Source organism: Leptosomus discolor, unplaced genomic scaffold (genome assembly GCF_034619465.1).
Source record: "Leptosomus discolor isolate bLepDis1 unplaced genomic scaffold, bLepDis1.hap2 HAP2_SCAFFOLD_41, whole genome shotgun sequence".
In the NCBI taxonomy this organism is placed as follows: domain Eukaryota; kingdom Metazoa; phylum Chordata; class Aves; order Leptosomiformes; family Leptosomidae; genus Leptosomus; species Leptosomus discolor.
The window spans coordinates 152,440-168,385 of NW_028237908.1; the positions used below are offsets into that span (position 1 = coordinate 152,440).

The 15,946-nt window shown below is 53.6% G+C and overlaps 2 protein-coding genes across 2 annotated transcripts; one reads left to right on the forward strand and one right to left on the reverse strand.

The window, feature by feature from the left end:
- The first annotated feature begins 872 nt into the window (after positions 1 to 872).
- Positions 873 to 1,808, forward strand: LOC147412395 (olfactory receptor 14A16-like). Its single transcript, XM_086481385.1, has one exon. The coding sequence runs from the start codon at positions 873 to 875 to the stop codon at positions 1,806 to 1,808; it is 936 nt and encodes a 311-aa protein (XP_086337511.1).
- A 5,062-nt stretch (positions 1,809 to 6,870) lies between these two features.
- Positions 6,871 to 7,638, reverse strand: LOC147412396 (olfactory receptor 14C36-like). Its single transcript, XM_086481386.1, has one exon. The coding sequence runs from the start codon at positions 7,636 to 7,638 to the stop codon at positions 6,871 to 6,873; it is 768 nt and encodes a 255-aa protein (XP_086337512.1).
- Between the last annotated feature and the right edge of the window lie 8,308 nt (positions 7,639 to 15,946).

A 15,946-nucleotide genomic window follows, 5' to 3' on the forward strand; every position in this document is an offset into this window, starting at 1 on the left:
GTGCCAGCTGTCTTCCTCTCCTGTTCATTATTTGCAGAATGACCAGGGTACTGCTCTGCATTTTTTTCTCCTATTCCAGCTGTTCCTTTTCTTGCTTTTCAAAGCCCCGGGGTTTGGGGCGATTGTTGAAGTATCTCAGATTCATTTGAGACACTGTTCCTGGGGGCCTCTGGGCAATGTAGTGTGAGACTTGGAAACAGGTTGAGTCTCCCTTCAGGAGATGCTGGGCACTGCCTTTCAAGCAACTGAGCATCTCCCTAGGGTAAGGATCTTGAAGTCCCCTTCCCCCGTGCTGGAGGCACTTTAGCAGGGGAGGATGGGAGGAGGTGACAGCCCCATTCTCCCCCACAGGCACTCTGCTGTTAGCATGTCTGGAGAGAGCCTGGAGATGGAAAATGGCTGTCAGAAAGGTTCTGTGTCTGCCGTGAGTGATTCCGACCCAGATTTGTCGTTCAGGAGAGCAGAGTTGGAAGGGCTGGGTCCCTCCCTGGGCTCTTCCCTCTCAGACACAGCTGGTCTGGGTGCTGACTCCAATGCACCGGAATAAATAGGGACAATTGTCACATGGTCACTGAGACAAATACCTCTCACTGGACTGAAGGCACCCATTGCCAGGAACACCTACCGAATGCACGGGCTGTTTGTCACCACTGCAATAGCACAGGTCTGACTTGTCTGGAGCCCATGGGCAGAGCCACTGCTCGTCAATCCTGACCTCACAAAAAGGAAATGAAAGAAGTTCCCCCAAAAGTAAGAGAAGTCATTGTGGCGGGTATCAGTGAGAAATGTCATGAGACTGGCTCAGAAAAATCTGTCATCACTTGTCAATGTCTTCTCCTCTTTCAACAGTCTCTCATTCCTGCAGTGAAATAATGTCCAACAGCAGCTGCATCACCCACTTCCTCCTCATGGCATTTGCAGACACGCGGAAGCTGCAGGTCTTGACCGTCGGGCTCTTCCTGGGCATCTACCTGGCTGCCCTCCTGGGCAACGGACTCATCATCACCACTGTAGTTTGTGACCACCACCTCCACACCCCCATGTACTTCTTCCTCCTCAACCTCTCCCTCCTTGACCTGGGCTCCCTCTCCATCACTCTCCCCAAAGCCATGGCCAATTCCCTCTGGAACACCAGGGCCATCTCCTACTCGGGATGCGTTGCCCAAGTCTTTCTATTTCTCTTTCTCATTTCAACAGAGCTTTATCTTCTCACAGTCATGGCCTACGACCGCTACGTGGCCATCTGCAACCCCCTGCACTACGGGACCCTCCTGGGCAGCAGAGCTTGTGTCCACATGGCAGCAGCTGCCTGGGGCAGTGGGTTTCTCAAGGCTGTGCTGCACACGGCCAGTACATTTTCACTGCCCCTCTGCCAGGGCAATGCTGTGGACCAGTTCTTCTGTGAAGTTCCACAGATCCTCAAGCTCTCCTGCTCGCACTGCTACAAGAGTGAAGATGGACTTCTTGTGGTTAGTGTCTGTTTAGCCTTTGGGTGTTTTGTGTTCATTGTGGTGTCCTACGTGCAGATCTTCAGGGCCGTGCTGAGGATCCCCTCGGAGCAGGGACGCCACAAAGCCTTTTCCACCTGCCTCCCTCACCTGGCCGTGGTCTCCCTGCTTGTCAGCACCGCCATGTTTGCCTACCTGAAGCCCCCCTCCATCTCCTCCCCATCCCTGGATATTGTGGTGTCATTTCTGTACTCAGTGGTGCCTCCAGCAGTCAACCCCCTCATCTACAGCATGAGGAACCAGGAGCTCAAGGGTGCCCTGAGGAAACATTTTCAATCACTTGTCTGTCAGCAGCAATGAGCTGCCCATGGCTTTTCACAAGTGATTTCCCTTTATCTCAGCAACCTCCTGTGCTTTGGGCATTTCACCCAGGAGAACTCTCTTTGCTCAGGAACGTCTGAAGCCACTCCACTTCTCCAAAAGCAGGAACCCAGCCTGTCTGACCCAGAGGCCTTTGGACCTGTGATTGGCACAACGGTAGAGCTGGTCTGCTGTGCTGTATCTCTGTAATAAAAGGGCATTTCCTCAGTGCTCATGTCGAGAGGTTGGAGGTCTTCTTCCAAAGCTGCAATTAGGAACAGGCTGAAGAAATACCCACCATGAGGCTGCGCTGCTGTGCTTGGGTTCTTCATGGGCTCAGGGGAGGAGTGTACGGGGTGATGTGTTAGGAAAGTGCCGGTGCTGAAACTTGACCTGTGGGTGCCCAGTGACCCTGGAGATTGTCCATGATTGACAGGGATTGACCTGGGACTGTCTTCCCATGGCTTTCGGACCCCTGAAACCCCTCACCCTGCAGAGCAGCACCACAAATTGAGGCCATGTGGGGAGCATGTGGAGGGCGCAGGATCAGCCATCCAGGCCAGCAGGGACACACTTCTCTGTGGAAAGGCTCTCTGAGGGCAGGGACAACCCTGGACAAGAGAAAAGGAGGAATTCTGTAATTATGAGGGCAATAAATGTTAAAAAGATACTGATTTCTCCACTCAGCAGGTTGGGGCAGGCTGCTCTGTCACTGGGGCTGCAGGAGCAGTCTGGGGAGCCGCCGGGCTCGGAGTCTTGTGCTGAGGAGAAGGGCTGGCCCAGAGGGGCTGCTGTCAGTGGGCTATAAGGATCTGTTGGAGACAAGAGCAGCAGACAAAGGGGGATGATGGCCTCCATCTCCTCATGTCTCACCTGAGCCCTGGAGCTGAAGGGAATCCTGAACCACCCTGTCTGTCCCCAAAGAGTTCCTGTCCCCGTCAGTGGGGCTGGGGCTGTTGGGGGGAGTGCCCAGAGCTCTGCAGCACCCTGTGGTGGACAATTTTATGGGGCCAGTCCAGACTGGGCTGCTGTGCTGGACAGGGCAGGGAAAAGGTGAGGGCAGGTGGGGAGAGGTGAGGAGGGGCTGAGGTGGGCTGGAAAGAGCCCAGGAGAGGAAAATGCAAGTAGAGCTAAGTGGTGTGTGGACAGGGTGGGGGCAGCCAAAGGGTGCTCCCAGGGCAGAGCCAGGCATTGTGCTGAAGGAAGCAGGCAGCAATGGTGCAGAAGAGAGGGGCCTAATCTCTGCCCTGCCTCTGGACACTGTTGGCCTTTGCCATCAAAGTGCACTGCTGGTTCATGCTCAGCTAAACACCCAGAATCAATTGCTCACTCCCTCCTTACACCCCCAGCAGGATGGGGGAGAATCAGAAGTGACAAATCAGTAAAACTCTTGGGTGAAGACAAAGACAGCTTAAGAGGTGAAGCAAAATCTGTGTGTGCAAGCAAAGCAAGATGAAGAATTCATTCCCTACTTCCCATGGGCAAGCAGCTGTTTAACCATTTCCAGGAAAGCAGGGGCTTCATCACAGGTATTAGTGCCATGGGGAGACAAACACCAGGACCACAAATGTCCTCTTTTCATCCCCCTTTCCCTGAGATTGATTGGTGAGCATGACGTCCTATGGTATGCAATATCCTTCTGGTCATTTTGGGTCAGCTGTCCCAGCTTTTTGCCTACCCGAGCCCACTTACTGTGGGGGAAGAGGGTGAGAACAAGAAAGCTTAATGCTCTGCTGGGACTGCTCAGCAGTAACCAGAACACTGGTGTGTTGTCAGCGCTGTGTCATTAACAGAGCCATAGCACAGCACCATAAGTGTGACTGTGAAGAAAATTAACTCCATCCCAGACAGACCCAGGACAGAGTTAGAGGTCATGGCGTCAGGGTAAGGAATGGAGAAAGGCTCATACAAATGACCTGAGGAAGTCTGTGGATCGCAGAACGTGACTTACTGGGGGACTCAACCTCCTTGGTATTCACGGGACCAGTTCTCAAGGGCACAAAGACTCAGGGGGCTTGTGGAGAAGTTCTTGATGCCAGATGGGCCACCCAGTCTGATGCTGGCCTGGACCTGCTACTCCCAAAAGAGGAAGAGCTGGTCACGGATGGGAAGACCAGTGCCAGCCTTGTTTGGAGTGACTGGAAATGGTGTTCTCTCAGATCTGGAGGGATGTGGGGAAGGAGAGGAGCAGAGCATAGTCCCTGTGTATCAGGGAATGAGAACCTGGGCTGTTGAGGGCACTGGCAGGTAGGATCCCATGGGGCAGGGGCACAGCCCTGAGAGCATCCACAGCCCTTCCTGTCCCTGACCAGCCTCCCTTGGGGCCTCCAACCCACACCTCTCTCCATCAGCCCAGGAGGCCATTGAAGCCAGGCCTGAGTTTCAGCCCCAGCTTCATCTCTGCTGTAAGTGTCGTGCTCTCCAGACACAGCCATAGACACAGCCTTGCCTGCCCATGGACCTTTACGTTCTGTTTACAGCCTCAAGCACCCCATGCTCTGGAGATACCTTATTTCCTTATCTCTGGCCAAGAATGTCAATATTTCAACCTCTGACCTTAGCCTATTACTCTCCTGCACAGCACCAAATTTACAAGTGTGGCTGCATCTTCCTGAAACTCTCCCCACAGGGACTGGCAGGCCACTATGAGGTTTCCAAGGCCTTCCCTTCTGCAGCTGGATGTAACAGTTCTGCATGGCAAGGTTTTGGTAGCGGGGGGGGTTACAGGGGTGGCTTCTGTATGAAGTTGTTAGAAGTTTCCCTATGTCAGATATAGCAAATGCCACCTGGCTTTAAGACGGACCCGCCGCTGGCCAAGGCCGAGCCAACCAGCAACAGCATTTTTCACCTCTGTGATAACTCATTTAAGAGAGTGAAATAGTTGTTGCGCAGCAGGAGTTGCAGCGAGTGAGAGGAGTGAGAATATGGGAGAGAATCATCCTGCAGACACCCAGGTCAGTGAAGAAGGAGGGGGAGGAGATGCTGCAGGCGCCGGAGCAGCGATTCCCCTGCGGCCTGTGGTGAAGACCACGGTGAGGCAGGCTGTCCCCCTGCAGCCCGTGGGCGGTGGAGCAGATGACTGCCTACACCCCGTGGAGGGCCCCCACGCCGGAGTAGGTGGATGCCTGAAGGAAGCTGTGAATCCGTGGGAAGCCTGCACCGGAGGAGGCTCCTGGCAGGACCTGTGGCCCGTGGAGAGAGAGAAGCCCACACTGGAGCAGGTTTGCTGCTAGTGACCCTGTAGGGGGGGGGGGCTCACGCTGGAGCAGTTGGTTCCTGAAGTTCTGCACCCCATGAAGGAGACACACGCTGGAGCAGTTCATGAAGAACTGAACCCATGTGAAAGACTCACATTGGAGAAGTCATGGAGGACTTTGTCCTGTGAGGGGCACCCCACATTGGAGCAGGGGAAACGTGTGAGGAGTCCTCCCCCTGAGGAGGAAGGAGCGGCAGAAAACAACAAAAGTGATGAACTGACCCCAACCCCCATTCCCTGTTTCCCCCCTTGTGCCGCTGCAGGGGAGAAGGGAGAAAAATCGGGATCAAATTTAAGCCCAGGAAAGAGGGAGCAGTGGGGGGAAGGTGTTTTAAGATTTGGTTTTGTTTCTCATTACTCCTCTCTGAGTTAATTGATAATAAATTATTTTTTTCCTTTAGTCGAGTCTGTTTTGCCCATGATGGTAAATGCTGAGTGATCTCCCTGTCCTTATCTCAACCCCACAAGCCTGTTGTTATTTTTTTTCCTCTCCTCTCCCCTGTCCAATTAAGGAGGGGGGAGTGATAGAGTGGCTTTGGTGGGCACCTGGCATTTTGGCCAGGGTCAACCCACCACACCCCTCCATTTGGCATCCTACCATCACGGCCTGGCCCTGCACAACCTCAGTTGTATCCCATGTATGTGTTGGCAGAGAGCTGTGCTGTGGGGTCTGGAAGGTGTGGGCCAGAAGAGATACTGCACAGGGCTGGCCATGCCCTAATACAGGCACGGAGACCACCAGGAGGAAGGAGATGGCCGTGCAGCACAGGTCCCTCCCCAGGGCTGCCTTTATGGCCAGAGATTGAAATGGCTGATGCACGGGGCTGCTTTGTTCCCATTGCATTGGCCCCACAGCAGTGCCCACCACAGGGTGCTGCAGAGTTTTGGGCACTTGCCCCACAGCCACAGCCTCTCTGAAGGGGCTCAAGATCCCCAGCAGCACCAGGGCTGAAGATGGCGCCATTGGCATGAGGAAGCAGGCGCCGGTCTCTGGCTCTCCTGCACTCATCCTGCAGGTGATCTCCCGCCCCGACTGCCTTTGCCCCATTTTGCCTCCTTGCCAGCCCCGCTCCCGAGGGCAGCACCAAAACCTGAGCCCTGAGCTCCTCAGCAGCTCATGCATCTCTCCAGTCTTCTGTCCCTGAGCCTGCTGCATCTCCACTGGCTTCCACAACACTGCAGAGTCCTTGTTTCTGGATACCTGCATTTAGTGGTTTACTCTGGTGGGACTTAGAGGGTGTTTCACTGTCCGAGTCTTCACTCACTGCTCCCCCGAGGGCATGTGGCAAGCCCCCATCCTCCCCTGATCCCTCCGGATTCCTTTCCAGAGGGACTGACATCTGCCATCGGCCCTTTCATAGCTGTGGTACCCTCAAGAAGGTGACTAGGAGCTCATCTACCATCTCCACTGCTCCTGGACTCCATGAAGAGATCTTTTCAGTCAAGTTATTGTGTTTAAAAGATCCCTGTGTTACTGGGAGGTTCTGCCCCTGAACACAGGGAGAAGAAAAGGAGAAAATATGGTTTTACCATCCCATTCCTTTGGATTGTTCTTGGTGGCAGCTGCAGAAGGAGAGCCCAGGCTTCAGGCACTGAACTGGGGAGATACCCCTTTATTGCAGAGATGTTATTACAAGGGTCAGAGGTGACACAGTGTCTTGCCTTCAGCAAGGATCAGACACCTTGGGAGAAGTGGCATGAAACCAAGCAATTACCTGGGAGTCTGATTCTCCCAGGGAAAAAAACTCCAGAGCCTGGCCCAAACTCTGAGCTAAACCCTGGTCACTCTGCAGAGAAGGAGGCAGATTATTGTTGATGAAATAAGGGCCATTGGATCAGTTTCCTGATGGCATCTTTGAGCTCCTGGTTCCTCATGCTGTAGATGAGGGGGTTCACTGCTGGAGGCACCACCGAGTACAGAACTGCCATCACCAGGTCCAGAGATGGGGAAGAGGTGGAGGGGGGCTTCAGGTAGGCAAAAAAAATTGTGCTGAGAAACAGGGAAACCACGGCCAGGTGAGGGAGGCAGGTGGAAAAGGCTTTGTGGCGTCCCTGCTCTGAGGGGATCCTCAGCACGGCCCTGAAGATGTGCATGTAGGACACCACAATGAACACAAAACAAACAAAAAGCAAAAAAACACTTGCAACAATGACATCAACTTCCCTGAGGTAGGCATCTGAGCAGGAGAGCTTGAGGATCTGGGGGATTTCACAGAAGAATTGGTTTAGAAAATTGCCTTGGCAGAGGGGCAGTGAAAATGTACTGGCCGTGTGCAGCACAGCCTTGAGAAACCCAGTGCCCCAGGCAGCTGCTGCCATGTGGACACAAGCTCTGCTGCCCAGGAGGGTCCCGTAGTGCAGGGGTTTGCAGATGGCAACGTAGCGGTCGTAGGCCATGACTGTGAGAAGATAAAACTCTGCTGAAATGAAGAAGACAAAGAGAAAAACCTGGGCAACACATCCTGAGTAGGAGATGGCCCTGGTGTTCCAGAGGGAATTGGCCATGGCTTTGGGGAGAGTGGTGGAGAGGGAGCCCAGGTCAAGAAGGGAGAGGTTGAGGAGGAAGAAGTACATGGGGGTGTGGAGGTGGTGGTCACAGGCTACAGTGGTGATGATGAGTCCGTTGCCCAGGAGGGCAGCCAGGTAGATGCCCAGGAAGAGCCCAAAGGTCAAGAGCTGCAGCTCCCGTGTCTTTGTGAACGCCATGAGGAGGAACAGGTTGATGGAGCTGGCATTGGACATTTTGTCCCTCTGGGCACAGGAACCTGTTCAAAAATGTAAAGTCAGTGAGAAGTTCGGGCAGACGTCTCTGGGTGTGATCTATTCAATTTCTCATAGAACATCCCCCAAACTGCCCTTCCCTCTTCAGGAAGAACTTTGTGAGCTCTGGTTGGTGCTTGCTGAGGGTGTCCCAGAGAGCAGGAGATTCTGCTGTGAGCTCTGCTGGAGTCAGAGTCTTACCACCAGTGAGAGGTCAAGAGGAACACAGAGTGGTCTGAGATTAAATCCACTTCTGGTATCAAAGATCTTTGTAGCTTTGTGGCTCCCGACATGATTCATCCAACAGCAGAGCCGAGTTGAGGGAATTTTGGTTTGTGTATTCTATTCTGGTTGTGCCATCACAGCTGAGGAGTGCTTTTAAGGCAGAAATCCTTGGCATTTCTGCTGCACTTCTTCTGACACTGTCTTGGTCCTGAGAGGCAAGTGACAGCTGCTCGCACACCCTCCCCTGCCTCAGGGAACAGGAGAGAATTGAGGGGTAAAGGTAAGGAGACTCATAGGTTGAGATTAAAACAATGGAATAACAGAAATAAAACAAAATTTAAATCATAATGGTAATAATAGTGCATATATATGAGTAACGTACAATGCAGTTGCCCACCACCCACTGACCGAGGCCCAGCCCATTCCTGGTTAGTGATCCCAGAGGAGAAAATCCTGAAACCGCAGTCACAGAAAGGGAGAGAGCCAGACCCCCAGCTAACCCTCATCCATGTCCTGAGCATGACACTGTACGATGTGGAATATTCCACTGGCCAAGATGGGTCCATTGCTCTGGTTGTGTTCCCTCCCAGCTTTTGGGGCACCTGCACGCTAGTAAGACATGGGAAGTTGAAAAGTCCTTGATTTCTTAGCAACAGCTGATAACATCACTGTACTGTCAGCATTCTGCTCATACCAAATCCTGTACTGAATCCAAACCACAGCACTGTTCTTGGTACTATGAAGAAGAAATAGCTCTATCCCAGCCGAAACCAGGACAACGACAGTACATGCAGCCTTGGTGTCTCAGCTGCACTTCAGTCCTTATCCCCTCACACCGGTGAGTGTAACAGGATGAACGAGGGCAGCAGGGAGAAGATGCCAAAGTCCCCCTGCCAGCAGAGCCAGGAGAGGGAGACACAGTCGGACACTCGAGCGTGTCTCCTCTGTGGTGCTCAGGTTGCTGGGAAGGCAACTCCTGACCAAATCCCCGTGACATTAAGGGCAGAGGCTCTGCTGGGTGAGTGAGGAGACCAGGGGGTTGCTCCAGGGAAGGCGTCTGCACTGCAGGGCATGGCAGGGAGATGCCTGAATCCCCCTCCCACAGCGTGTCTGGGAGCAGTTCTCTCCCCCTCCCTGCCCATGTCTCTGCTTCCTGGAGCTTGTCTGGGCCAGGACCTGTTTTTCTCTCCCCACATCTCCTCCCTCCTCACACTCACAGACCCCATCCCACCTGCCACGTCCACAGCTCTGCCCTGCAGACACCTCCTGGCAGCAGGGCCCTGCCCAGGGGCATCTCTGTGTGGGCAGGGGCTAATGAGCAGCTCAGACAAGTCCCAACAACAAATGGGGTCTCAAGGCCTGGTGCACAATGCAGAAATAAATTCCCATTTCTCCCTGCCCACCCAGCACACCAAGAGGACAAAACTCAAAGCTCAGGTTTCTTCCCTTCAGGTGAACAGTTCCTTGACGTGCTGTTTCCAGAAGGAGCCTCTGCAAATGTTGTGGGGGTGATCTGGAGCTGGGAGCAGCCCTGACCCACGCAGTTCCCTCCCACCAGCAGAAGGAGCCTCCCTGGTTGGGGGTCACTCCTTCCACCCACAGCGTCGCCCCACAGCGCCGTGGGGAGCTCCCTGGGCAGGCTGAGAGCTGACCCTGGCAGGCAGCAGAGTCCCTGCCCTGGCACACAGCCCCTGGGGGGCAGGGACCCTGCTCTGAAGGGCAGCCCTGGGCACCCCTGCCTGCACACCTACCTTCACACCCCGCAGGTGTCCCTGAGAGAAGGCAGCCATCGTGCCCGGTGCATCTGGTGGGGCAGCAGGGAGTCCCTCACCTGGAGCATGTCCTCCTCCTCTACACTAGAGAAACTGTTGGAATCCTCGTGAAAGATTCTCTGTGCTGTGGGGTGTTCCAGGTTTTGGATAGCCCTCCAGAAGCACCAGCTGCATTGCCCTGATCCCAGAGACTTACCGTATAGATGAGTGTAAAGATTTCTTTTCCAGGAAACTCTCAGCTTCCTCCCCTCCAGACTGGCATTAAGCTCTCTCAGCCTCACGTCTCTCCTCTTGGTGCCCACAGGCAGTGCCCTCAGCCCTGCTGCGCTTTGCACAGGAGCTGCTCCTGGGCAGAGCTGTCTCTCTGCAGCGCTGCCCGCTTGCCAGCAGCTCCCCCCACCCCAGGAGCCCAGCCCAGCTCAGCAGCAGGGGAGCAGCCCAAGGCAGCCCTTTCTCTGCCTCCTCTGGGCTCCCATGTGGTTTCCCTGGGGAACCTGCTGTCAAACAGGCTGAAGGACTCACTGATGTTCCCTCCCTCAGCTGGGCACCGACACTGACTGCCAGCTGTGTCATTTCTGCTGTCAGAAAAAGAAATGACCATGACAATAACCTTTTCCCATCCTATCACTAGACAGGACACACGGAAGGTGGCAGGGAACAATTGTGCCCCTGTACTCAGTACCGTGAGGTCACACCTTGAGTACTGTGTCCAGTTTCGGGCCCCACAGTGTAGGAAAGTCGTTGAGGCCCTGGAGCGGGTCCAGAGAAGGGCAAGGGAGCTGGGGAGGGGTCTGGAAAACATGTCCTATGAGGAGCGCCTGAGGGAATGGGATTGTTTAGCCTAGTGAAGAGGAGGCTGAGAGGAGACCTTACTGCTCTCTACAACTACCTAAAAGGAAGTTGCAGTGAGGCTGGTGTTGGTCTCTTCTCCCAAGTAACTAATGACAGGACAAGAGGTCATGGCCTCAAGCTGCGCCAGGGGAGATTTAGATTGGATATACGGAAAAATTTCTTTCCTGAAAGAGTGGTTGGACACTGGAACAGGCTGCCCAGGGAGGTGTTGGAGTCACCATCCCTGGAGGTGTCCAAAAGACATATAGATGTGGTGCTTAGGTACATGGTTTAGAGTTGAGCTTGGTAGTGTTAGGATAATGGCTGGATCTGATGATATTAGAGGTCTTTTCCAACCAAAATGATTCTATGATTCTATGATTCTATGATTCTACAATCAGCATGCTATCGAGTAGCCCTTTGCTACTTCAGTTTGGCTGGCCTGGCTGTGCCCCCTCCCAGCTTCATGTGAAAATTCACCCTATCCTAGCCAAACCCAGGACACACCTTCTCTTGCTAAATTCCACAGTGGCCCCACGGCGTCTTTTTTTCTTCTTTAACTGCAACGTCCACAGCATCAGCTCATCTTGGGGCCGTGTGCATGACAATGTGTGCGGTGAAGAAATTTCTCCTAATGTCTCATCTAAATCTCCCCTGGCACAACTTGAGGCTGCTTCCTCTTCTCCTATGACTTGTCACTTGGCAGAAGAGACTGAACCCCGTCTCACTTGAACCTCCTCTCAGGTAGTTGTAGAGCGGGATAAGGTCTCCCCTCAGCTTCTTTTTCTCCAGGCTAAACAACGCCACTTCCCTCAGCTGCTCCTCACAGGACTTGTGCTCTAGGCTCTTCACCAGCTTCGTTGCCCTTCTTTGGACACGCTCCAGCACCTCAGTGTCTTGCAGTGAGGGGCCCAAAACTGCACACAGTATTCAAGATGCAGCCTCAATGGTGCCGAGTAGAGGGGCACGATCACTCCCCTACTCCGGCTGGCTACACCACTTCTGATACCAATCAGGATGCTGTTGGCCTTCACCTGGGCACACTGCTGGCCCACATTCAGCCGACTGTGAACAGACATCTTTCAGGTCATTTTCCCCAGGCAGCTTTCCAGCCACTCATCCCCAAGCCTGTAGCACTGCATGAGGCTCTTGTGACCCAAGTGCAGGACTCGGGCACTTGGCCTTGTTGAACCTCATCCAATTGGCCTCACCCCATTGATCCAGCCTGTCCAGATCCCTCTGCAGAGCCTTCCTACCCTCCAGCAGATCAACTTGATGTCCTCTGCAAATTTACTGAAGGAACACTTGATCCCCTCCTCCAGATCATCGATAAAAATGTTAAACAAGACTGGTCCCAATACTGAGCCCTGGGGAACACCACTTGTGACTGGCTGCAAACTGGATTGAACTCCATTCACCATCACTCTTGAGGTTGGGCCAGCCAGCCAGTTGGCTCCACAGTAAAGAATATCGTCGTCCAAGCCATGAGCAGCCAGTTTCTCCAGGAGGCTGTTCTGGGAAAATTTTGGTAGCTGTTGCCACTGCTGTAACATTTGGCACAGCAGAAGCATTTGCCTCAACCACCATCTGTGCAGGGAGGTGTCACAGGCTTCTAGATTAAAAGGGTAGGTGGTTCTTTTTGGAGGATACTAGAATAACAAAATAGAGGAATTTGAGTTGGGGAGAAGATGTGGTCAGGGATGTTTGGGGGCACCTGTGAAGCAGCCCAGCACCTCATATGAACTACTCCTGTGGTCAGGGAGAACCTGAGAGCTTTCCCGAATCTGAAAACATAAAGGGGAAGGAAGGACAGCCTCATTCAGGCTGGAAGGGACCTCAGCAGGTGTCTTGACCTACCTCCTGCCCAAAGCAGGGCCAGCCCAGATCAGTCAGGGCTTTATCTAAGCAAGTCTTGCTCCCTTTCTGGCACAGAGCTGGTGCAGACTCCCTGGGAAACAGCTTCCAGCACTGCACTGTCCTCGTGGTGGAAAAGTTTCTCTCTGTGTCTAGTCTGACCCTTTGTGGTTTCAGCCCGTTGCCTCTTGTCCTTGTGCCTTGGATCACAGACATGAGCCCCAATCAGCCACGCCGCTGCGTGTCCACCCGAGATCTTCCTTTCTCAAGGCTGAACAACCCAAGCTCTCAGGCTCTTCTCACAGCACTTGTGCTCCAGCCATGACCGCCTCAGTGGCCCTCCACTGAACTTCCTCCAGTTTACCAATCTCTCTCTGTCATCGTCGGGGGTAACAAAGTAGAGAAGGAATCTGGATGGGGTTTCAAAAGTGCTGATCAAAGGGAGATAGTCCCTTCCACTGGCTGTGCTCCTGCTCACAGCCCAGGATGCAGTTGGCCACCTTTGCTGATGGCTCATGTTTTGCCTGTTGAAACCCAAGGACCACCAGAGCCTTCCGCAGAGCCGCTGCCCACGCAGGCAGTCCCTGGCCTCTGTCATTGCAGGGCCTTAGTCCACTTCAAGGATAGGTCTTTAGCTTCTGTTCCTACTGGCCCATCCTGCTGGCCTGTCTAAGGAAACTTTGGGATTGCAGCCCCAACTTCAGTGTAGTGTCTGTGTTCGTCAATGTTCTATCACCCACAAATGTTATAAAAAGCACTCTCTCTTCTCCCCTGGGACATTATAGCATGTTAAACAGGGCGGGTTATGGTACAGACACCTGCAGGTCCCTACTAGCTAGATGCCTCCAGGTAGAGTACTACGCACGGCCCATGTCTCTCCGAGCCCAAAAGTCCAGTTGGTTTTTTACCCACCTACTTATCCACCCGCGCAAACTATAATATCCCAATTTAGACACAAGATGGGGATGATGCTGAACGCTTTCCTGACTTCCAGGTAAAAGATACCACGCTCTCCCTCTACCCAGCAATCCTGTCCTTCCGTTATGGAAAGCAAAGAAGATGGCCAGGTGCAATCTCCCCTGGGTACATCCAGGCACCTGCTCTTTCAGATACCCAGAAATAGGATCTGAGTGGACATGCCCTGGGGCGCAGCCTTTAGTTCCCCCTGCTCCTCCTGTGGGAATCTTTGAAAGGTGCCTGCAGCTTTTGGGTGCTGCCAGTCATCAGAGAATCCCTCCCATCTCCATGACCTTTCAAAGACAACAGAGAGTGACCTCACTGTGACATTGGTTTGCCCTCTCAGCTCCCTTGGCTCTTGTCCCTCCTGTCCCATAGCCTGCTAAGGATTGTGTTTGCTCAGGGACCCCTGACTTGATCCCCACCCAGTCCTGGCTGTTCTCCTCCAGAGTCCTGCCTCATGTCAGAGGCCAGGCAGAGGTTGCTGGGGAAGACTGAGGCAAAGAGGACATGGAGTATCTCAGATCTGTCTTCCCTTGCTCTTAGTAAATTCAGCAGTGCCCACACAGTAACTTTGATTCTCCTTTAAATGTTCCTGAAGTAGCAAACACTCACTGTGGTGCCCCTGATTTGCCTTTCAAGTTTATATTGAATTGATATCTGGACTATTGCTGAGCTTGGAGGATGCTGTCCTTGAGGACCAGCTGGCTGCCACCGTGTCACAGCTCTGTCTCCCACAGGAACGGCTCCAGTTCATCCTGCCTGTGGCCCTGGCTGAGACATTGCTGCACATTTAGGCTGAAGCACCCCAGCTGTGGAAGCAGGCAAGTTTTGACTTGCCATAAGGAATCCTCGTACTGAGTGTTCAAGACCCTGTGTGTGCTGTTGATGGGAGAAGAAGAGGTGCTGTCAAGGCCAATTCTTTTTCCGATAGCAGAAATGACACAGCTGGCAGTCAGTCTCTGTGCCCAGCTGAGGGAGGGAACCTCAGTGCTGACTTCAGCCTGTTTGAGAGCAGGTTCCCCTGGAGCCCCAGGGACAGCTGGAGGGAGCCCAGAGGGGGCAGAGAAAGGGCTGCCTTGGGCTGCTCCCCTGCTGCTGAGCTGGGCTGGGCTCCTGGGGTGGAGGGAGCTGCTGGCAAGTGGGCAGCGCTGCAGAGAGACAGCTCTGCCCAGGAGCAGCTCCTGTGCGAAGCACAGCAGGGCTGAGGGCACTGCCTGCGGGCAGGGAGGGAGAGCGGAGTGTTCACTGGGGGAGGCATCCTCACAGCCCTGGACACAGTAAGTTTCTGGCTGTAGGACAACGCAGCTGCTGTTCCTGGAGAGATCTAAAGCTGGCACCTTCGATGGTCGGTGCAGAGAAGGACGTGCTCCAGAACAGGGCTTGCCTGCTGCACCTTCAGAGGGACAGGGCATGATGACTTCTTTCTCCTGGGGATGTCTGCAGGATGTGAATCCGTGTGTGCAGGCAGGGGTGCCCAGGGCAGAGCAGGGTCCCTGCCCCCCAGGGGCTGTGTGCCAGGTCAGGGACTCTGCTGCCTGCCAGGGTCAGCACTCAGCCTGCCCTGGGACGTTCCCATGGCGCTGTGGGGAGATGCTGTGGGTAGTAGGAGTGACCACCAACAAGGCAGGATCCTTCTGCTGTAGAGAAGGGCGGCTCACAAATTCCAAGAAACAAAGTCCTTCCGTCCATGGCAGGGCTGTTCTTCTGGTACTTGTGACGAGCTGGTGGCCTTCAGTTTGCTTCCTCAGGCACGGTAAATCAGTATACAATGGGAGCGACATACAGCTATCTTAAGAAAGGTACTTGTCAAGGTCTGAGGCTGGGCCGGCCACTAACAAATAACAGACGCTTTCTATTAACCCCTCTCCCCTCCCAAAAGTGAAAAGGAGAGAGAACAAGAGAGAGTGACTTTATGGCTTGGAAAAGAAAACTAAAACAGCTTTAATCAAATAATAACAATAAAAGAAAATATATTAATAAGAATAAGGAAATAATTAAATATATACAATATGTACAAAACCAATACCAAATCCAACTCCTCCCACCCTGATGACGATACATCACCACCACACTGCAGGGCTGGCACTGGGGCAGTCCCAGGCTGGACTGGGCAGCAGACAGGGACAGGATGCAGGAGCTGGACTCAGGCCCTGGATTCAGGGATCAGGGATCGACGACAGAAGAACAGACGGAGTCCTCCTCAGACATTGGCCATCGAAGAAGAGAGATTGACTCTCGTGATCTCTCAGCTTTATACTGAATATGACGTATACGGGGTGGGACACTTTGTTGGTCAGGTTTGGGTCACCTGTCCAGTTTGCTCCTCCCAGCAGGTGCGAACTTTTCCGTGCTTGTGACCCTTTTCACACCCGACACCCCAACACGCAGTACAAGATCTAGCAGTGACCTTGGTCGCTACAAGAACAAGTATAAGCAAGGGCCTCTCTGCATCCCATTCCTCGGTACTGACTCCCCTCAGC